Source organism: Xenopus laevis, chromosome 4S (assembly GCF_017654675.1).
Source record: "Xenopus laevis strain J_2021 chromosome 4S, Xenopus_laevis_v10.1, whole genome shotgun sequence".
Lineage (NCBI taxonomy): Eukaryota > Metazoa > Chordata > Amphibia > Anura > Pipidae > Xenopus > Xenopus laevis.
In genome coordinates, this window is record NC_054378.1 from 91,127,626 (window position 1) to 91,152,046 (window position 24,421).

Here is a 24,421-nt window from a genome sequence, read left to right on the forward strand (position 1 = left end):
AGCATTATAATTTGCTATTATTAGCCCATTCACTGGAGCTACTATTAAGTCTGCTTTTCCTACTCTTTTACTACATCACTTATTTAGTTTCTGTCCCTTTGAACTTTTGTGTGCTACATATATGTGTTTAATGTATTTATGGCTGGTGCATATGATCCATTCATCCACCACTTAAAGGGGTTGTTCCCTTTTGAGTTAACTTTTAGTATGATGTAGAAAGAGATATTCTGATTTGTAATTGGTTTTAATTTTTTATTATTTGTGTTTTTTGAGTTATTTAGCTTTTTATTTTCTCCAGCTTGCAGTTTCAGCAGTCTGGTTGCTAGGTTCCATATTATCCAAGCAACCATGCATTGATTGGAACAAGAGACTGGAATGTGAATAGGAGAGTAATCAAAAGTAGCTATAATAATACATTTATAGCCTTACAGAGCATTTGTTTTGAGATGGGGTCAGTGACACCCCCCCCCCTCCATTTGAAAGCTGGAGAGAGTTAGAGGAGGAAGGCAAATTAAAAATCTATAAAAAAAAAATAATAATAATAATTTAGACTAATTGAAAAGTTGTTTAGATTCTAGAACTAAAAGTTAACTTAAAGGCGGAAAAACCTTTGAATCTACAGCACTGAACAATAGTGATGGGCGAAAAAATTTGCCTGGCGCGAATTTGCGGCGTATTTCAGGGTTTTGGGGTCGCAAAAACGTTCACGAATCTCCAGCGAAAATTCTCCAATGTCAAAACATTTTGGACGCACGCCTGAAAAGTCGCTTGCGTCAAAATAGGAGCACGTCAGCGCTATTCGGACACGCATTGACTTTAACGCCAGCTTCAAAATTGACACGACTTGGACGCGGGAGTCAAATTTAGAGGGTCGCGATTTTTGCACCAATTTTTCACTGTTTCGCAAATTTTTCGGTGAAGCAAAACGGGAGAATTTTACCCATCACTACTGATCAATATTCAAAGGGTCATTTTAGACAAAGGGAGAGTACAGGTGTGCTAAGCGGTACAAGTACACCTAGGTGTAACTACAACCTGGAATAAAAGTTTTGCAGAGATTCTGCTGGAGTTCTCCTTCCATTATTATTTTGATTTACTGGCTCCCCCGCCAGTCCCTTGATAAGACTTTGATGACCAAAGCAGTCAGCGCAGTATTAGTGAAGAGAGGTGCAGATTATTCCAGATTGCTCACTTAAAGAACATGTAAACCCCCTCCACAAAAATGTTAGCCTCTTTAATATCTTTAGATAACTGCCCCTCTGGTTGCTAAAAGGTTAACAGTAAGGCTACAGCATCCCCTTAATTACTTAGACATCCTTCTCCTCCTCTAACCCACTTGGCACCTCCCTCAGGAATTTGCTTTGGCTTTTGACTTGCTCAGAGGGAAAACGGCCGTCGGGTGAAAGCTGCTATCTGTTTTAGGAAAATGTGATGGTGCTGGCAAATGGAGGGGGTATATGCAGTATAAGTGATGTGGCTTGTGTGGGAAAGATATGTCCAATTTATATACATGGTAGGAAAAAGTAGGGTTCGGCTTTTTACTTTACATTACATAATACGTTTTTTCACTTTGTCAGTTATTTGCACTTTGATATTAATTACACTTAAGGGGTGTGGCGTTATTCTCCTTGCTTTGCATCTCTTGATGAGATACACAGGAAATAGATGCCCTATTGGGTTAACACAAATGATATGTGTGTGTGTGTGTGTATATATTTTTTTTTTTACATTTCTGATATTGATCTTTACAGGAGGGAACTCTCTCTATCTCATACTAACCTTAATGGAGGATGATGCATACAGCATATCTTCTAAGGTAAAATGGCAGCATCCATTCAGGTACTCCTGGCAGAATTCCTGTATTATCTGCAGGTTATACAGACTGTCTGCTAAGGACATTGACTCCTTAAAGCAAATATCTAAAAAAAAAAGTAGGATCCACATAAAAAATTAATCTATTTGACATTTACTATATAACTATATTATATACAGTATATATTCATAGATTTACATATTTTCCTCTCACTAATAACACAGATAATTGCAGCCTGCAAGGTGAACAGCCCTGCTACATACCCTTCTGACATTCATATAGTGTGCATCCTTTCAAACACTATGTAATCTGTTTACATGTAAAAAGCCTTTTACTGGTGTTCTAATGCTACTGAACAGACAATTTTAACAGCTGTTATTTTAAGCTCCAAAACATTATAGAACAATTTTTACATAAATTACTTCTCTTGCAGCAGTGGAACCTGGGTCCCCTACATATAGATACCCACTTTCCACACTTTAACAGGTTTATCCCCTCCTAAGAGACATTAAAGGAAAACTATACCCCCAAACAATGTAGGTCTCTATAAAAATATATGTATAAAACAGCTCATATGTAAAACCCTGCTTCATGTAAATAAACCATTTTCATAATAATATACTTATCTAGTAGTATGTGCCATTGGGTAATCATAAATAGAAAATTGGCATTTTAAAAAATAATGGCCGCCCCCTGGGATCGTACAATTCACTGTGCATACAAACATACCATAGTGATCTACTTGTTAGATCACATGAGCCAATTAACAGACAGAGTTCTATCTTTTGTTTCAACATTTCTTCCTGTTACAGTTAGAGTTGTAGTATTTCTGGTCAGGTGATCTCTGAGGCAACACACAGACCATCACGAAATGGTGGCTCAAGGTAAGAGATGTAAAAGGGCAATATTTACTTAAATATATATATATATATATATATATATATATATATATATATATATATATATATATATATATATATATATATATATATATATATATATATATATACACATAAATACATACATACATACATACATACACACACACATACATACACACACCAGTTTGATAAGATTCTTTAATATGCCACTTAAAATTATATAACCTATCTGTTGCTTAAGTATTAATTTTGGGGGTATAGTTTTCCTTTAAGCCAAACTCAAACAAGCTGATTTTCATGGGATCAAACAGTCCAGCCAGAGCACTGAACAGCCTAATAACATGAACCTGATTGTTTGATGGACAGATAGGCTACGCTGTGCTATGAAAATGAGCAAAATGGCATGTATTTATGCTGCTAGAGAAGAGGGGCAGCTGAATAACCATATTAAACTTCCTTTTACCAGGATATTAGTCTAGCTGCACGAAATAAAAAGGTTTCCATGAGCTGTGAAATCGTGAACGCTAAATTTTCATTGGTTGCTATGGGTTACTAGTGTGGACTGAAGTTAATTTCAGCTTTGTGACAAAATGAACCCCTTCCCACAACACCCACATCAATAAATGATATTTATGCCAGTGGCATAAAATTGTGGAGGTGCCTGGGGTACAAGGGGGTCTAAATTTGGGGTCTGCTGTATGGTAGTTCTTTCCCCAGCCACTTCAAACTTCACTGCCTGCTTACTAGTTTGCTGCAGAGGGGGGCATAGCGGGCGGATGGGGGTATCAAGGCCTGGGTGTACATACCAGGCCTCCTCCAAAGAATTGGGGGGGGCTGGCCACTTACTTGCTACACATTGGGCATTTTCACTACTGCAGACCTCACTTGTTCTTGAGGGATCCCTATCTGACAGAACCAGTGTTCTATTTATCTGAATAGGTTGGTGAAAGGCATTTTGATCACAGGGTTTCCCCCCTAAGAAGAACACTGCTGTCAATCTAACCAGTGAGCCATAGGCCTTAACGTTTATATCTCTGTTACCACACTGCAATGCACTTTTGAATATATGAAAGAAATTGAATATTCTCACCTTCCAATCGGATAACCTCAGGGCAATAAAAGTGAATAAGTGCAGATATTGCACAGCCATCAGTTCCATCTTTAAGGATGTTTTCCATAAGTGTAATACAGGGAAGCTGTTTGAATAGATTCTGTTCTTTTCTGTACCGGGCCTGAACAGGGACATTGAATATAAAGAAGATTACAAATTCAGCAGTAGAAAATGAAATAGCATACCAAGTAAATGGCTTACTGCATACGATACAGCACGTTCCCCAAGAGTTATCTAGGCCACAAATCTTCAGGGTTCTCAAATCCAAACCATAGTGGCTGCTTAAAGGATTTCGCTTTTGGACCTGTGTTCAGATGCAACCAGTTATTTAATATATTTGTTTGCACAAGCACTACTGCACTATAGTTGTGGTACTCTGCAACCTTGGCATGATATAGTGACCAAAAAGCCATAAGTGGTCAAACATTGCCTCAAACTAAAGAAGCAATACTTTAGTAGGCTTTTCACTGCCCTTTATCAAAGTTTAAACCATAATAATTGCCAGCTCTAATTTTCTCACGAGGAAATGAGGCCACAGAGATACTGGTGCTGAAATATGGAGCTATTAATCTGGCCTGTGTGTAGTCAATACTGAGTCTACACTGTAAGTGTGAATCCATTAACAGCTGTGGCTGCAACTACCAGGAGTTGAAGCAAGATAGACACAGACTGTGATTAATAGTTCTTGCACAGATACAGAGCGACAAACTCCAGATCAGTGACATATGTCTTCCATTACTACATTGTGGTTTCAACAAAAGCTTGTTTTATCACCATAGACTAACAGCGTAGACACTATACAACAGCCAAGATCACAGATCTTTATGCCTTTTCCAGTTTTATGTATAAATTCCATATGTTTAGGTGCTTGCATTCCCCCCAGAAATAAATGGCTCAAACATGTGGCCTTTATTTAAAGGGAATGTACAGCATATCAGCATGGTTTACACTGTCTATACTGTTAAAATACATTGAGGTAGGTATCCTGCTCATTATTTTTCTGTATATTTGTCATTATTCACCTATGCAAACGAAAATATTGTCAGGAAGATTAGCAGACAGCATGTTGGCTTTAAGCATCAGTTTATCATGTTAGTTTTTTACATGTATGGTGGCAATGTAAAACAAGACTTAGATATTCCCAGGTCTTCAATACCTCCAAATAAAAGGTGCAACCTAGGCCAGAAGCCAGAAAATATTGGACTGAAGTCTGAAGTGATATTAAGTACATAACAGAAATATTAGGATGCCATTTATTAAATCTAATCAGTTTTATATTACCTTGTGGTACAAGATTTGGATGAATTAAAAACAAAAATGAATGATTCAGTCTTACTGTGGATGACTATTCACAGGAGATGACTTGTTGCTATGGGTTACAAGATTACTCCAGTTTTGCAGTTGCATCTAAACACTGCAGCAGGCAAGTGTAGAAAGGTGGAATATGCTAGCATGATATGAAGGTAAAGCAGCTTTAACCAAAAAGAGCATGGATCAAAGTAGCTAAGCAAGACTTACAGGGACCAGTTTCCAAAACCATTTGGAAGTAGACTTCCGAGGGCGCAGCAGGAATAACAGAGAAAGCAAAGGAAGGAAAAAAGCAAACAGAGAAAGAATGAATCAGAGTTGAATCCATGAAGCAGCAGCCTTGTAAGAGAAATGGTTTTTAACCCTAGTAAACAGCATGTGCTAGCCTTACAAACAATGATGGCTTATAGCATACAGTAAAAGGTGCAAACTCAAAAATCCCACATCAACAAATGTAGTTTTTAGTTAGACCGGTTTCAATTTGTGGCTGAAAGACAAATGTTATTTTGCTCTATATCTGCTGGCTTTGGAGTCACAGCTCATGTGCAATCAAATAACATTTTGCAATTAAAAGTTTGGGCATGTGTTCCAGTGACGGTTACCTAACAAGCAAATGTACTGCCACTTGCAGAAAAAGCAGAAACAAATAAGGGCAATTTCAAGTGTACTGCTCCCTCCTCAAAATCTGTTGCCATAGGTGACAATGCTCCCCGTTGTCAAAGCCCTAAAGGTAAAGGTGCTAACCCTTACCTTGTAGAATAGAAATAAATTCAGTTAGTCTCTATAAATATCCCCATAAAACTTTGGGCATAAATATTTATATTAATCAAATTTAGTTTTTAGACGGGTTTTGTGCTCTACTCCAGTTTGTATGTATGCGCACACACACTCCTATAAACCATTTCTCAACCCTCTTTAGGCTCACAGTGTCGTTCAACACCCCCTTCACCTTGTTTTATTGTGAAGTAATGGATTCCCGGACAATAAGTCCCTTTGTGTTGATTAGTGGGAGTGAACACATTTCTAGAAAGAAGAGTGACGTCAAATCTACCGTCCATCACTTGCCAGTGTGACAAGATGAGGGAGGGGTTGCATGACACTTTTTTCTGCTGCAATAAATTGATTGAAAAGGTATTGGCCATAGGTGTTTTCCTTCCATACAAAGTCACATGACACTTTGGGGCTCATTTAGAAAACTGGGCAAATTTGCACAAAAAGGCAGTATATTTATAATGCTATGTGGTTGTTGGTCGTCAGTGACCACCCAAAACTATTTCTGATTGAGGCAAAAAAAATTTTCTTGTTACATATTACTTATCTACTTATTAATTCATTGCTAATATTTCCATTCAGGCCCTTTACTTTTAATAGCCCACTCTGTCATCCCTCTTACTAAAAGTAAGGAGAATTACCCCATTAACATTAAGGGATTTTAACAATGTACATATTACTTTTAGATGCTACTGTTTCTTCCTGTAAAGTGTCATGTTTTATGCTTGTATTCCCGTTCTCTGTAAAGCACAGCAGGACATGGTGGCGCTATATAAATAATAATGGTTCCATATATTGGGGAACAGAAAACACAACTATTAAGCAAGCAACCAAAAATTGGCTGACAAGAGCAATACCTTGCTGCAATTTTGAAAGTCTCCTATAATGATTGTATAATAATAATGAAATAATTTAATATAAGCAATACACAAGTTATGTCCTGGTTTATTGGCAAAAATGAAACTAAATAGGTATTTTAAAAATAGCCCATTGCTACCAGAGTTTAGTTTAGTATTGCAGCCATCCACCATATATTTGTAAACCATAATTCATGTTAAAATAGTTCACCTGTAAGTTAACTTCTAGTAAGTTATAGAATGGACAAATCAAAGCAACTTTTCAGTTGGTCTTCATTATTTATTTCTTACAGTTTTTGAATTATACGCCTTCTTCTTCAGACTCTTTCTGGCTTTCAAATGGGGGTCACTGACCCCATCTTAAAAAAGGCTACACATTTATTGTTATTGCTGTATTTATTACTCATCTTTCTATCTAGGGCCACTTCTATTCATATTCCAGTCTCTTATTCAAATCAATGCATGCTTGCTAGGGTAATTTGGACCCTAGCAACCAGATTACTAACACTGCAAACAAGAGACCTGCTGAATAAAAAGTGAAATAACTACAAATAATAAAAAATGAAAACCAACTGCAAATTGTCTAAGAATATAAGTCTCCACATTAAACTAAAAATTAACTCAAAGGTGAACAACCCTTTTAATATATGTTATACAGTTAAATTGTTAAAAGAAAGGAGTTACAGAATTTCTAATAAAATACAACATGATCATTGGAGCCAAACTGTTCTGGCAAACATCCAATAAAATAGCTATGAAATCCTTAAAGGGGAACTAACCCCTCCCTACAAAATATAATGTTCTTCTGAGAGCTTTTGCCATTTAAATTACATTTTTGTTCTATTTCTGGATATTAGAAGTTTTACAATGTTAATCTTGTGCTCCAAACTGCTGTGCTGGCTAGCCTGGCAACAAGGGATTAAATGACTTGTCTTGTGCAGTAAGCCCTACACAAGCTCCATCGTGGTCAGCATATTAAGATTTTAACATTGATAGCTGAAAAGGAGGGAGCATTCAGAGATGCAAAGATCTAATAGGTTGCTCCAGCCTATTAGATCTTTGCTCAGCCCCAAAGTCACAAGTTCATCAGTAATGCAGGTGATCATGCCTCAGTAAATGATATGGGGTTTGGGAGGTGTGCACCTAGGGTTTAAAGTAATATCAGCAGGTTTCTGTAGAGAGCTGAAACGTATCACTTAAAGCAAATTCAAGGAGAAAATTGCAATAAAACAGGCATGAAACTCAATGCTTTTGCATTTGTTCCCCAACTGAAAATTTACTAAATTGTTTCCTAAAAAATAATCCAAGTAACATATCCACAATATATCATTATTGACACAGACAATGTCTATAAGGTTCAATACCTTCTGTGTAGTGTTGGGATCTAGGCTCTGCTGCATTTTCAATCTTTGCTCCTGCTCAAGAATGCCTTTCAGATGTCCATTCATCTAAAAGAAGCAGACACAAAAAAAGTGATATAACCTTTTGTCCAAATAGATACTGCAATAGTGAACTTCTTAAAGGAAAACTATACCCCCAAAATGAATACTTAAGCAACAGAAAGTTTATATCAAATTGAATGACATATTAAAGAATCTTACCAAACTGAAATATATATTTACATAAATATTGCCCTTTTACATCTCTTGCCTTGAACCACCATTTCGTGACTCTATCTGTGCTGCCTCAGAGATCACCTGACCAGAAATACTACAACACTAACTGTAACAGGAAGAAGTGAGGAAGCAAAAGGCAGAACTCTGTCTGTTAATTGGCTCATGTGACCTTACATGTGGTTTGTTTGTGTACACAGTGAATCTTACGATCTCAGGGGGCGGCCCTTATTTTTTGAAAATGGCAATTTTCTATTTATGATTACCCAATGGCACATACTACTAAAAAAGTATATTATTATGATAATGGTTCATTTACATGAAGCAGGGTTTTACACATGAGCTGTTTTACTCAGTATCTTTTAATAGAGACCTACATTGTTCGGGGGGTATAGTTTTCCTTTAAGCCAGTTTTACCACAAGGAAGCGAGGGTCTCAGAATGAGCTTCATCCCACACTGTCCAGACAGAGATAATAGGGGAAGGGCTTTTGGAATACTTACTTTAGGATGAACAAGCTCATTCCCTGACCTGATGAAAGATGTTAAAGACCTCCTGAAACTTAATCTGAAACTGCATAAATTCGCTATTACATCTACTCACTATTACAACTATTAGATTGTTTCTGCATTAGAACATAACTTTCATAATACCTGGCACAGCAAGTGTGTTGTGTGCTGCTACTTTATTATTTCTGTATGTGAGCATGCAAGAATCTATACAAAAGGGATAAAAGAACTCAGAATATTATAAGTGGCAAAACCTTAAAAGCAATAAGGCTTTTAAGGCCTATATACTAAGCAATACCTGGCTGACACTTTGTAGTAAGAAGCAAGTTTTCCATTCAGTGATCCAGCAACTTGACTGGCTGCTGTAAACCAGATTGGATCCTTTATTATTTTGGTCTTTGTGTGAAATAAAAAGGGCCACAGAACCAATCATTTGATCATCAGATCAAACAGTAAGAAAAGACATGATGGCAAATTTACTAAAGGGCGAAGTGGCCGTCGCTAATGAAAATTCGCCAAAAAGACAATCCGCAGGGACATCGCCAGTTTACTAACAGTTGTAGAGGACAATTCGCTAGCAAAAGAGCTCATCGCTTACGAAGTTTTGCACCCCTACGGCAGGCGAATTTTCACTCAGGCAAACGATTGTTACTCCACAAATTCACTAAAGTGCGAATTTTCCAGCACATTATCCCTTTCGCCAGAGTCTGCTTTGCCAGGTTATACCTGGAGAACTGATAAGATGAAGCTACATCCTCCACAATCTTATGTCAATGACATCATATCCTGTATGCCGAAAAGTAATTAATAAAAAACAAAACATTTTGGGTTTTTCCTATTTTAAAGTGGGATTATGTTTGGAAGTTGTAACTGTTAAATTTTTTAAAAAATTCTTTTTAACCATTTGAAGGTCATGTCACTTTTGTTTTAGGGTGGGCTCATGTCTAGGACAATAGAGGATCTCTTTTGTCTTTATTTTGCTTCCTTGGGCATTTTTAATAAGTGGCCACTTCAAGCATTTGCGTACCCGCCCTATTCAAATTGACCTAAACGTAAATGTGTTAACGAAGTTTCGCTAGGCAAAAAGTAACGATAGCAAAAGTTTGCTATGCAATGCTCCTGCTGACAATTTGTAACTTTGCATTTTGATGAATAAGCTTATGCGCTGCGAATTAACGTCTGACGAAATTGCGCAAAGTGCGGCGGAGCCTTCCGATGCGAAAATTTGACCTTTAGTAAATTCTTCTCTGCCATCAACCCTTTCTTTGCCAGGAATTTTCATGGTACATGAGTTCTTACTATAATCTTAAAGGAGTTGTTCACCTTCCAAACACTTTTTTCTAGTTATTTTTCTGAATTGCTTTGCATTTTTTTATTGTTCCTGTCTCTGGTGTTTCAGTCTGGGAACTTGGTTATCCAGGTGCAGATTCTGAACTGTAACAGTTTGCTAGATTACATTACATAATTAGTTCTTTGGGGCGACTAATCTCTCTGAACCGTCTAGAATGTAAATCGGCAGCAGGATGGCACTCATTTTCCGAAGTCACACGAAGTTGCCTCCCGGAAATTAATCTCCCCGAACTGCCTACCGCCGGTTAGAATGTAAATCGCCAGCGGGAGGTAGTTCGGAGAGATTAGTCGACCCGAAGAAGAGGAGATTTGTCACCTGGGGCCGACTAATCTTCCCTAATCTGATCGTGTGCCCTGACCCTTAATGAAACTCAGGGATTCTGCTCAGCAGGGTGGTCAAAGATAAGAAATGTATCAACAAATTAACCAATTTAGAACAGTTCCACAGTCGTCGACCCCCCCCAAGCTAATTCAGAAAAACATAAAAAGGTGAAAAATTAAACTTTAAACTTCAGTATCACAAATACAGAATAGAAAGTAACTTTAAAAAAGTCTATTTCCTTGCTGAAAACTTACCCTACCTAGAGAAAGCATTAAACACATGAAATGTACCCCACAAAAACTTTAGTAGACAAAACCGTAAACACTGGAACTGCACTTAATCAGGGCGCAATTCATTCTGGTAATCCCTTATAACTTCTACACATTTCTTTCTGTAATGAAGTGAAAAACAAAGCAAACATATCCCTGTTTACTGTAATTTTATTTCTATTAATGAATTGCACAAGGGACCAACCTAAAATGTTGCTATTATAGCTCTGTCAGGTTTCATTTTGAATACTTTACCTTGTTGATCCAGTATATGACAGCATCCTCAATATCGTAAGGCAGGTCAGCAGCTTGGAAGAAGGGAGAATACTTATGCACACAGGCAATGACCTTCTCAATGCTGACCATCTCTACTGTGTAAGCCATCATCAGTGTGTCAATCATTGCAAGATGAGCACTCTGCAGACAAAATAAATAAACAAAACATCAATACCATATATTCATAGCATGCAAAATGTAGAGGTTACAAATTTTATTGACAAACATTTAGAAAGGAGATTAATAATATAAATAATACTGTTCAGTAATACTCAACATATACTATTCTGTACATGCTAAATAAAGTAAACTCCATGGTGAGACGTATCCAGACACATGCCTTTCTAAAATCTTATTCCAATAACAAACAGATTAATAGAGGTTGGTCTCTGCTGCAATAACAAGTGTGGCAAACCAATCACTGGTGACAATTCGCCCTTTAGTGAATCTGCCCCATAAGCTCCATTTTATCCAAATAATTACAATTTTAAAAAAATATTTCCTTTTTTCCTGTTATAATAAGACAGTACAATGTACAAACTAAGATACATATAACCCTTATTGGAAGCAAAACAATCCTACTTAATTTTAATGGTTTAATCCACTATCTTGGATTCGGCCGAACCCCTGAATCCTTTGCAAAAGATTCGGCCGAATACTGAACCAAATCCGAATTTACATTTGCAAATTAGGTGAGGGAAGGGGAACATCATTTTTACTTCCTTGTCTTGTGACAAAAAGTCACGCGATTTCCCTCCCAGACCCTAATTTGCATATGCAAATTAGGATTTGGTTCGGCCGGGCAGAAGGATTCGACCGAATTCGAACCCTGCTGAAAAAGGCTAAATCCTCAACCGAATCCTGAATTCGGTGCATCCCTAGTAGACTTAGGGTATAGAGATTCACATTATGGAAAGATCCGTTATCTGAAAAACTCCAGGTCCCAGGCATTATGGATAACAGGTCCAATACCTGTATCTGCAAAAATCAAAACATTTTGATCAACGCCTAATTCCAAGTCCAAGAACATGACGTTGTAGGTCACTGACTAACCTGAATTTCCATTTTGACTAAACGTTATTATTCAAATCACTTGCAAGGGGACAACTATGTGGACCACTGATTATAGAGTTTGGTTGGAAATGATCACATTGTGCCCAGGTATGGTTTACAGGTCTATGAGAAGCTTTTCACTACAGATTTCATATGTAAAGGGATAAAATGACTCTGTAGAGAGCTGGCAATACACACAGTCTAAGGCTATATTTTACAGTCAACACTTCACTTAGTTCCAGCTAATTCACTTACACTTTGCAAGTTTGATTTTACTCTTTATGGTAGTTACAATTCAGCCCTTTCCAGCTAGCATACCTTTATTTACCAAGATACTACTGTTTATAATATTGATAATATGTTAGCACATATTGGGGGAAATGTAATAAAATTTGCAAAAATGTGTAATATATTTGTAATATATGTAAATAAATGTAATATTCTTCATTAGGCTTTAATTGCATTGCAAATCTTAATTTCACAATGCGAACCTTTAACATCTGCTTGGAGCAAACGTTACACTTTTTCATTAAGAAGTTTTATTACATAGACTGCGCACTATCGCAAACTATAAAATTCACAATAGCTATCCTACTGTCGTGCCAGGGGCAAACTGGTTGCAAAATTGTTCACTTTTATTCTCATTGCAAACCAATTTTACATTCCTCCAATTGGGTTTATTGAATTTTGGCCTATTCGAAGGTCAAAGTACCCAAAAATTAATTAGAAATTCGATGTTTTTGAATTCGACCCTTAGTAAATGGGTCCCATAGTGTCTATAAAGGTGTAGCTGGCTCAGATCTAGCCATACCCAACCTTCCAAAACCAGCACAAACTCCCTCATCTCCACCCTGGAGATCCTTAAAAGAGAACAAACCCCACTTTAGCCAAAAGTCCCCACTGGCCCCCTCCACTGTACAATCTTACCCTGAATTGTATCCCCTCTAGATATACTGACTGCACATGCAGAGTCAAATTATCGGTGTGCTTATGACCACTTTTAGTGTCTATAAAGGTGTAGCTGGCTCAGATTTAGCCACACCCAACCTTCCAAAACCAGCTGATCACAAACTCCCTCATCTCCACCCTGGGAGATCCTTAAAGGAGAACTAAACAACACTTTAGCCAACAGTCCCCAATGGCCCCCTCCCTACCCCTGCCTGCACAGTCTAACCCCTGAATTATATCCCCTCTAGATATACTGACCGCACCTGCAGAGTCAGCACAGAGGCGTTCACGCAACATCTTCGGTGCTTGCACAGTTGGCGCAATCTTCCGGTTTGCGACAACTGCGCCGAAAGTAACGGAAATTGCAGAAGGAACCCAAAGAATACCGAAGTGCCGGAAGATGGCATCCGTGAGCTCTGCTGCGCTTACTCTGCATGTCAGTATTTCTATAAAAACTCCTTCAGTTGAGTAGGCGAAACAATAGCCTGTCATAAAGCAGTTCCATAGTGTAGCATTGGCACTTTATGAAAGCACATGACCAGGCAAAATGACCCAAGATGGTTGCTTACACACCAATGTTGCAACAAAAAAATTCACTTGTTGGGTGGGGAACGAAATTTTACATGGTAGAATTAATTATTTGTAGTGTAATTTAGAAATATAAACTACAACATAAAAATCATGACAGAATCTTTAAATAAGGCAGATGAAGGGGGAGGCACGTGATTTTTTTCCAACTCTGCCGGCTTATATTTTTCCCACAACTTATTTTTTCTGGGGCGAACACTTACTTTGAACTAAATTAGTGGGTAGGCATTTCCACTTCACTACTTTTTTTTCTTAATAAGATTAAATGCTATTTTTTTTTTTTTTGCTACATCTTCTGTATGTCAGGACACTTCCACTTATAATCCCTCTATCATGGTTGCTTCCTTCACAATACTATCCAAAATGTTCTGTTTCTTTACTACAGGGGTGTCCAAACTTTTTGCAGATTTGGTTATGTGAAAATCTGTGGGGGACGGCCATTAAGCCTGACATTCTTTGATCCATTAACAGCAATTAACTCATTTAAACAAGGAATCGCGTAGCCGTAGCAGTAATATATGGGCACATTAGTGAAATGATTTGCCACATGGTCTATACTGCTGCCTGTGTGCTGAAGGTGTTGGCAATAGACTCGTACTGGCACATAGTGATGCGCTGCTCTCGCATACGTCTTTAGTTTACAGTACTGGCACGTCAGTACTTCTATTGAAACCTTCAGCCCTAAAGAAGTATGTGAGAGTGGTGCGTCACTATGTGCCAGTACGTGTCTATTACTAACACCTTCAGCATGCAGGCAGCAGTATAGACCAAGTGGCAGATCATTCCACTAATGTGCCCAAATATTACTGCTACGGCTATGCGATGCCTGATTGCACTTTGCTGGCTGGCCACATTATTATTAATAGGGATGTCGCGGACTGTTCTGCGGCGAACTTGTTCGCGCGAACATCGGCTGTTCGCGTCCGCCGCAAGTTGCGAACGTCGCGCGACGTTCGCCAATAGGCGTTCGCGTCAAAATCGTTCGACTATTCGGTCGCTAAAATCGAACGATTTTCGTTCGATTCGAACGAAAATCGTTCGATCGAACGATTAAAATCCTTCGATCGTTCGAATCGAACGATTTTCGGATGTTCGAAGTTCGCGAACTGTTCGCATTTTTTGCCGGTGTTCGCGAACGGCGTTCGCGAACACATTATCGGCGGTTCGCTACATCCCTAATTATTAATTTCCTGATGGAGGCTGAGGGCCGGTGTAAATTTTAAAAGGGGCTGCATTTGGCCCCCGGGCCTGACTTTGGAAATGCCTGCTTTACTAGATTTACTCCTTGAGCTTTATTGGCAATGATATTTTTGCAAGATGTTGTTGTGTATGTGATGGCAGGGTAGTGAATGGAACACAGTTGGTGAGTCTCTGGTTCATCTGTTAGTGTGCTTTTTTTTTTTGTATGCTCAGTTTGGAGGAATGCAGATATCTCCAAATCAGGGTTTGATGCTAGAATGATCTGATCAAAGCATGTTTTTGTGGTGACAATATAACAATGTATGCACTAATAAAATTAACAGACGCATGTAACCTTAATATAAAAAAAATTGTGATATTTTAAATGGGGGCAGGGTGGGTGTGGACTATGAAAAATATGTCAGGTCTTCATTAAAAAAGGTAAGCCGATCCCAGATACACATTTTAGTTTGTACTTATGCAAGAATTTACCAATTTTTCTTGCAAAGAAATTAAAGCTACTTTGTATTCTGGCCCTACATCTTACTTTGGAGCAAGACAAGTGTGAAACAGATATATGTGCCAATTACAGGGTTTAATTGGGGCACACGATGATAGCAGGGTTGGAACTAAGCTAAACCCAAAGCAGCTTAGCCTGTTTTATCGGAACTCTTTATAAAATACTATATGAGAATAAAGATTTTTTTTTTTGGCGTCTTGCCCTAAGCTTTAGGGTGTTGGAGCAACGGAGTCGATTTACTGGTAGTCCACTCAAGACAAAAGCATAACAACGGTTATCAACTAGGGATCATTAAAATCAGCTCTATTTACATATAAATGAGGAAACACTGATTTAAGTAATAGTATACCTTGCTTGTTGATTGTTGTCTACTAAGATTTAATTGTAGACGTTTATAATTTAGTAGCATGGTGTCCTAGACAATTAGAGGTTTCTGCAAAGTTAAATCTTAATTACAGTTATTACAGGGACAGCAATGCATATCTTTCAGTAAATACAATAACTTCACATCTTTAAAGAGGAATGAAAGAAACAAAAATGAAATATTTATTAGGGTCATATAATTAAACATGAACAAGTTGCTTAGCCAGTCTCCTGTATGTCATCATACCAAAATGAGATGTTGTATTTATGTCCATATGAACGTAAATATGTATGTATGCCTTTATTTATACAGTATAGCTGTAGCTAAAAACAAACAATACCTACTAGTAAAGGAAATTTTGATTTTTGATTTTAGTTAATGAATCAAATAGACAAATATCTAAAGTTAGAACCATCTACATAAATAATATTCCACAGAAAAGCACATTCAGTAAAATACAACAATTCTAGAACAAACATAATATCTAACCAAAATACAACTTTTTAAATCTAGAATTACAGCAAATCTACAGGAAAACTGGCATAAAATAATGTGCTGTGTACTAAATCTTGCATATATGACTGCCAGTGTGTGCCTGCAGTTCCATGCACTTTAGTTGGGTGCACTTTAATGCAGAAAAAAAAAATGCACCTGAGAGAAGTTTGCAAAGGGAGATCCTAATTTAACTCTTGGTTAGGGTTGCCACCTTTTCCTATATTTTTTACCGGCTGGTGGGAGCGGGAACAAAAAGGGACGGAGTGTGGCGTCAAAAGGGGTGGGGCCATGAGTGGAGAGCCGAAGACGGAGGACTTAAGCTAAGTTTACAGGGGATTGGGGGCAGGCCGAGGGGTCTTTTTAAGGGTATTACAAATTTACCGGCAGCTACATTGCCGGTAAATTTGTAATACCGGCCCGGCAGGTGTTTTTTAAAATACTGGCCTCTTGGCAACACTATTCTTGGTCAAGATACGTGTTAGATACAGGGAACCTCCCCATTCTATCCCCATTTTAGAACCTAACACTATGTAAAATTATACAAAAAAAAAGTCCTATAGACAGTGGTGTAACTAGTTGTTACTGGGCCCCATAGCAAATTCAATTTAGGGCCCCAAAATATTTATAAGTTAGCCTATTTTATCAAGATATATTAAAATTGCTAATTAATTAGGATCTCACTGGGCCCCCTACACTCCTGGGCCCCCCTGCAACCGCAGGGTCTGCTTCCTCTATAGTTACGCCCCTGCCTATAGATCTTACTTACTGGTTTTTATGAAATATTGTACTTTTGCTTCAAGGATACTATATAGGGAGTCCATCTTACCCTCAAACATAGTTAGATCCTGAATTGTGACAAAACAACACGAATAGGTGGATGCCCGAGGGGATGTGATTTTAGAGCAGAGGTCCAACATGCTCTTAACCATAATTAGTGTAGCTAAACATGCATGATAGCAGGATATTAAAAATTTCAGGACAGTAAGCACTTTATAACAGTGACAATAAAGAGTAGTTTACAGTGATTTAAAAACTGAAGAATTTTAAGCATCTGCAGGCTTGAAAAAGGGCTGGAGCAGGCTGGCACAATAAACCACTTTTTTTCAATATATGCTCTTTTCAAAACATATGGGCATATTTACTAAAGGGCGAATTTTCGCTTAGGCGAACGATTGTTAATCCACAAATTTATCAAAGTGTAAACTTTCCAATGTCTTACCCTACTTATGTTATGTCTACTTCGCCTGGTTCTACCTGGCAGATTGTTTAGATGAAGCTATATCCTCAACATTACTATGTCATATCTTGCATTAAAAAAAAAACACACACTGGAGTTTTATCATATTTTAATGTGGAATTATGTTTAAAACTTGTAAACGTTAAATATTTTTTGTACTTTTGTAACCATTTGAAGCTCATATCACATATTTGTTTTAGGGTAGACTCATGGCTAGGACAATTGCGGATCTCTTTTGTCTTTATTTTGCTTTCTTGGACATTTTTAAAAATAAGTGGTCACTTCCAGCAATTTCACCATCATTAATAAATACATACATATGACCTTTATGTACCTCCCATATTTAAAAAGACGTATGTATGTTGACTATGTAAACGTAAAGCAGGAGAAAATTCACTAAGAAAGTTTCGTGCTGACAATTTTTCACTAGCAAAAATACGCTCGTGTTCATTTACCGAGACAAATTTTCGCATTTTGATGAATACCCATATTCATAACTAAGTAAATGTGCCCCATAGAATCCTTGCACCTGACAAATATAATATTTGCCATTACTGTTGTGTATCGCCTTAAATGTTTGCAAAGTTTTCTATCTAATTCCATTACAAATCAGGGCTAAAGTCAATATATACAGGTATGGGAACTGTTATCCAGAATGCTTGGGACCTGGGATTTTCCAGATAATGGACCTTCATACGTTAAGTCTACTAGAAAACCATGTAAACATTAAATAAACCCAATAGGTTAGTTTTGTTTCCAATAAGGATTGATTATATATTGGTTTGAATCAAGTACAAGGTACAGTTTTATTATTATTAAGAGTACAAGTGGAGCTCAATAAATCTCTTTGTAGGATTTTCCCATGAGGTATCCTGTGTGTGATTTCCCAATTCAATCTGTGGAAATATGTACACAACATGTTTCAGGCAGCGCCCTTTGTCAAGTGTATGAAGGATTAACAGTGATGGCAATATCACACAGCACACTCTGTTGGTTGTATGAAGGACTAACAGTGATGGCAATATCACACAGCGCCCTCTGTTGGTTGTATGAAGGATTAACAGTGATGACAATATCACACAGCGCCCTCTGCACATGGTAGTGGGACAGTGGGACAATGCACACAGTAATCCGTTTGGCAATTCTCTTTCACCATCAACTTTGCAAAGAAGTCCGGTTGATCGCTGGGAGGGGGCTCTTTGGCAGAATTTGCGCTGCTGGGAGACAGGGCTGTAGTTGTGTCTAGGCTTATACTAGAGTCAATAAGTTTTCGTAGGTAAAATTAGGTACCTCGACTTATACTCGGATCGGCTTATACTCGAGTATATACGGTACATATTTCCACAGATTGACCGTTTTATTACTACACAGAAAAAGGAAACAATGTTTAAATATGTGGATTATTTTATAATAGATTCTATTCCCATTATTCAGAGCTTTCTGGATAACGGGTTTACAGATAACGGATCCCATACCTGTATAAATAATCATCAGCCATTCTGTCAGTTGATTCTCCAATCTTCTGAGGCCCTTTTTGCTGGGTGCATTGCCTGGCACCCTTCTGACCCCCCACAGGTCCAGTGTTAGAATTTTTCATTCAGAAGCTGGTAGGACTGTGTGCTTTGTTTGCAGATGCATGCAGCCCTACCAGCTTCTACTGATAATACTGATCTAATAGGATGGGAATGAAGGGGAAGGAACGTAATACTATATTTAATTTTTCCCCTGCTGCCTACCTCCTGGACTTTTTTTTATGTTATGGGGAGAACACTGTTCCATACAATGTTTCAGGTGATTTGTTATGCCCAACAGGGTCTCCCCATTTTGAAAATGTAAAAAAACAGTCATGGATGGCCATATGTCACACAAGAACAGTGAGCAGAACCACAGCTGATAAACTTTTTAAAAGAGTATATAAAGGATAATGAATCATATCCCATACTGACTAAACGATGACTCATACTCAGTATTTGCAAAAGCATTGCCATGGTTACAGATGACTCAAAGTGCCCCTTGGGGATACCCTGTGTTCTGGCCCTGAGGAGGCAGCAAACATCACTTGCAGAAATAAATGAATACATTTAAAAATAGATTTTTTTTTCTCACCCAATGTCAACTCAAGAACCATGTATGTTAATTGCATCTTGTGCAAAAAAGCCTCATTTACATCCGCAACTGCAAATGCAGCTGTACTAAAATGGACGGAAACGTTGCAGGTACTGATGCCATTCCTTAAAGGTACCTGCGTTCAGACAGGCCCCTTGCACCTTTGTATAGTGGCCAATGTATCTGCCAAGTCATTCCTAGTGAATACTGTGCCTTTTGACACTGGGAAACTCTGAATTATCATCATCCTGAATGTGGCGTTAATTCAGGTGACATCACTTTGGGTTATCAGGGGTCCCCAACCTTTTTTGGACCGGGGACCGGTGCCAAAAAATTTCTTCCTTCGAGGACCGGGGGGTGGGGTCGGCGGCGTCGGGGGAGGGGTCAGCAACAAATTTGAACGCGCCAGCGTCCAATTCAGCGCATCGCATTTTTGGTTTACGTGACACTTCTTTGGCGTCAGATGTAACTTGATAGGGAAAAGAACACTGGTATGCAGGTGTTTTTTAGGATAAGAGTAAGCGAGTACAAGTTGGGCACAAGTCATAAGCTGATGCCATTTTAACACTGCATGGTGGAGGTGAAGCTATCCACATTAAAAATGTTTGCTGTAAGTTGTGACCATTCTGCAGAAGTCATGCACCTGTAGTTGCAGCAAATGTATCCTGGACAGCATGCACACTTCAGCTGGAATTGGAAAAATAACTACATTGTGGGTAAAAAGATGGTGATTTAGGTTTGAAATTTGTACTTCGCGCACCCAACTGTACAGTAAAAGCTCAATTTTCATTTCACTCATTTTATATAATTTCTGTTGTGGTCCTGCCAATTTACAATCCAAAATGCATTTTCCCGGTTTTACACCATTTTTTCTGGTCCCCTGAACAATGAAGGTTCTACTGTATTTGTAAATGTTCAAAAGATGTAAATGTTAAACCGCGCGTGTGTGTGTGGGGGGGATACTGGACACCATTACAATGCAAATGCATTGAAAACTGATCTTCATTAGTCTATTAATCCATTTTTGAACAAGGTATTTGCCATGTCCTGCATGTGAAACAGTCACATATAGATTACAGGAGAATAAAGCGATCTCAGACAAACGGTCAAGTTGAAAACCAGCTGTTATTCTGAATAACCAGCTGCTATTTTGGTCTGGTGGGGAGTAGAGGGATCGTTAAATAGAGATCCCCTTGTTAATCATTATGGTATCTCAGCAGTTATGGGAGAAGCAACAAACAGACCTGCTTCCAGTACAAAAAGAATTAAGGTAGGAGCAAAAAGCAACATTTACTTTCCTAAACTTGGAGCACACATGGAGATGTCTGTATTTTGAGAAGCCACCACAAAAATGAAGTCTTTCACAGTCATTTTCATTGGAGAATCTAGAATTTAAGTACAAGTAGGGGATCTGTTATCAGAAAGCTCAGAATTATGGAAGAGCCATCACCCATAGCCTCCATTTTATCCAAATAATCGAATTTTTTTTTAATGATTTCCTTTTCTTCTGTAATATATAAAACAGTGTCTTTTACTTGATCCAAACTGAGACATAATTAATCCTTATTGGGCACAAAACCAGCCTATCGGGATTATTTCATGTTTAAATAGTTTTCTAGTAAAAATAAAATCCAAATTACAGAAAGGTTTTTATCAAGAAAGGCAGAGGTCCCAAGCATTCTGAATAACAGGTCCCATACATGTAGTATTGTTTTAAATAAAGGACGGGGCTGTAAATATTTTTTAAGTAGCTGAAAGGCATCCCCTCTCTTATGTCTACGCAATATGTTTGGCGCTATATAAATACATGTTAATAATAATAATAATGTCTTTGCTTACATAAAAAACAAAAGCAACCTGTCATTGTGAGCCTTTATATTTCAGTGAGGTATTTCTGCCTCAATAAATGATCTGAATATTTTAGAGCTGACAAATGCCCTGGCACATTAAAATGTGTACAAACCTGCTAAGCTATACTTAAGAGTCTAAGCATATCACCTACTGATATAGGAGGCTATACAACAGATATGTCTTGCAGGAGCTTAGGGCAAATTCATTCTTTGCAAGTGTCCACATGGTAAGAGAAAATGGCAAGGAAATCCAGAACAGTTATATACTATGTGGGGAAAGAAAGAGACCCCTTTTGCCCCTTCAACAGCGACCATATGAATGATATTTTTCCTTGGACTATATATGCCTCTTTTAGCAAACCTCAAAGAATATCTAGTGAAGAATCAATGCAGGTAAACTGCTGCAGCAATGCTGACTTTATGTTTATGTACCATAGTAAGTATGGGGTAAAACATGAAACTGTATTTTGGATACATTTGCTGGCTATATTGCATTTGTTTGAGATTAGTACTGTAGTTGCTTTAAGGAGAGGTGTGTGTATATTATGGGATGTAAAATATGTTTTTTAATTGTGTTTGTAATTTTGACTCTGTCATGTATTAAAAAAAATGACGTTTCCAAGGTTGAGAATCCTTTTCCACTTTCTGCACACATTCACTTTATTGCAACTACTTAAATCACAATCTCTCTCAATGTACAAAATCCATTATACTATTTGTTACATAAGGACCAGAGCAGTTTAGAACCATGAGGGGTAATGAGATAAAAAGCATGTGTAATCTGACCAAGTCTAGTAACTCATAGCGATCAATCACTTCTTAGCTTTCAAGCAGCTGTCAAGTAAATGCAAGGTGCTGATTGGTTACTACATATAAAGCTGGCCATTCAGATTTAAAACTGCCTCTTCAGAACTAGTTGGCAGCATATCTGCTCATGTATGGGCTCTCCATATAAGATATCTGGCTAAAATGTGGCCTTATATTTATTGGGTAGGTAGGAGCACATCAGCATGTTGATATAATCCTCTCCCAACAAGCATGCATTGGCCCCACCAAAAGATGCGCTGGAGCCAGCATGCGGGAGGCCAAACCAAGCCCAGATCAATTTGTATGGTAACCTTGCCAAACCAGCAGACCTAGCTCTGTATGGACAGCTTTACTAGATCTATAGCAAACATTACACCTTTTTTCATAAGTGTTTTCATATGTACTCGGGCACCAGAAAGCATAGGATTTTTAATACTATATAAAATCCGAACGTTGCCAATATCCATGTAACAACTTTGTAAAGCACTGTGGGGTGGCTCAAGAGTTGACAGTAAAGGATTCTCACCATTTGAATTCCCTATGGTCCCTATGCAATCCTTAGTAGTCATTTTCTTTTTGGAACTGAATGTATTACGGATGCAATAAAGATCCTGTACAATCTTACACTTTTAACTCCCCCCAGGCTGTGTGCAGTTGTTTTTAAATTATCTTCTAAAAATGACAATAGTTTTGTATGATTAGCAATGCTGATGTATGCACAGAATTCCACCTTTCCGTCCCCTTGCCATGAAAGGATTGTGTTATTTTGAAGAAAAACTGCACATAGGAATTTTGTTTTTGAAAAGATTTGAAAGAATTTTTGGTAACATTCTCTTGATAAAATAGATAAGAAACGTGTTCTAGAATCTTTTCAAGATGACTTGGCATTTCCAGCTATTGAACACTGTTCATATTTAATATAACATTTTTCCATATTTCTTTTCAAGGAAATGTTATTCTTTCCAATATTTCTTGCTAATGTTAACTCAGCAAATGTTCATTTAAGTGTGTTAAAGAATGGCCTATTTTTAGCAACTTTTCACCATTTTTTTGCCTGCCACTTCTGCTTCTTTCTACATTTCAAATGGGCATCACTGATCCCAGCAGGCAAAAAAAAAAACAAAACTCTTGTGAGGCTACAATTTTATTGTTACTTTTTATTATTTGTCTTTCTACAGAGGCTCTTGAAACCACAACTTGGTTGTTAGGGTAAATAGTAGGGATGCACTGAATCCTGGATTCGGTTAGGGATTTGGCTGAATCCTGGATTCGGTTAGGGATTTGGCTGAATCCAAGTGCCTGGCCGAACCGAATTCTTAAAATAATGTGACTTTTCGTCACACAAGCAAGGAAGTAGAAAAATGTTTAACCATGCAGTTCTCTTCAATCCTTAGTTAATTAATAAATCTTAATTTGTATATGCCAATTAGGGTTAGGACTCTGTTCAGTATTTGGGATGACTTTGACATAGTTGGCCAGCTTAAATATATTGCAATATATGGACAAACAATCCCTGTTTTTTTTAAAGGGTAAGGCATTTTTCAGTAGCAGTATGCACAAAATGTCTCTGTCTTAAATATATTGATAATGGGTTGAGTGCAGAGGACTCTTGTATTTGAATAGAATAGATACAGGCCTCAATGCTCCATTTCCGAGTGACATTCAGAGCTGAATTGATATGGGGCGGGCAGGGTGAGGCACATAAACAGGTGCTAAGGACAGGGCTTGGCTGCGCCTAGTGATGCTTCTCTCTGCAGCAAGCACTAGGGTGTGACCCCCTATATTGTTTTTTTATTACTAGCAGATTCAGACAGCTAGTTGGATCAACGTAAATAAGGAAAAGAGATGCGGTTCGCATCGGAGCTCACCCGGAATAACTGTGTCCGTCCAGTCGCAGCCTTCACGGGATGCCGGTTACTTCGTGCCGGTATTCAACTGCTAGATTCATCTCACCCCCGTGTTCATGGCGCAGATCTCGGACAAAACTCGGACAGCAGTATTGAATGCAAAATTCAGGCTTTATTTCATACACACAGGTGAAAGAAACGCGTAAGTCAGCGTGCATACCCACCGCTCAATCTTTCACCTGTGTGTATGAAATAAAGCCTGAATTTTGCATTCAATACTGCTGTCCGAGTTTTGTCCGAGATCTGCGCCATGAACACGGGGGTGAGATGAATCTAGCTAGTTGGATC

General features: G+C 38.0%; 1 protein-coding gene across 2 annotated transcripts in view; it reads right to left on the bottom strand.

The window, feature by feature from the left end:
* camsap2.S (calmodulin regulated spectrin associated protein family member 2 S homeolog) overlaps nt 1-24,421 on the bottom strand; it is a 59,307-nt gene that overhangs the window by 15,268 nt on the left and 19,618 nt on the right. Inside the window, exons 3-7 of one of the 2 annotated variants that reach the window (XM_018261099.2) lie at nt 11,059-11,220; nt 8,106-8,189; nt 5,324-5,356; nt 3,785-3,926; nt 1,780-1,919 (exon numbers count right to left, since the gene is read on the bottom strand). In XM_018261099.2, coding sequence (XP_018116588.1) covers nt 1,780-1,919; nt 3,785-3,926; nt 5,324-5,356; nt 8,106-8,189; nt 11,059-11,220 — 561 coding nt within the window. The remainder of the gene's footprint in view (nt 1-1,779; nt 1,920-3,784; nt 3,927-5,323; nt 5,357-8,105; nt 8,190-11,058; nt 11,221-24,421) is intronic. The other variant, XM_018261101.2, reaches the window with a different exon arrangement.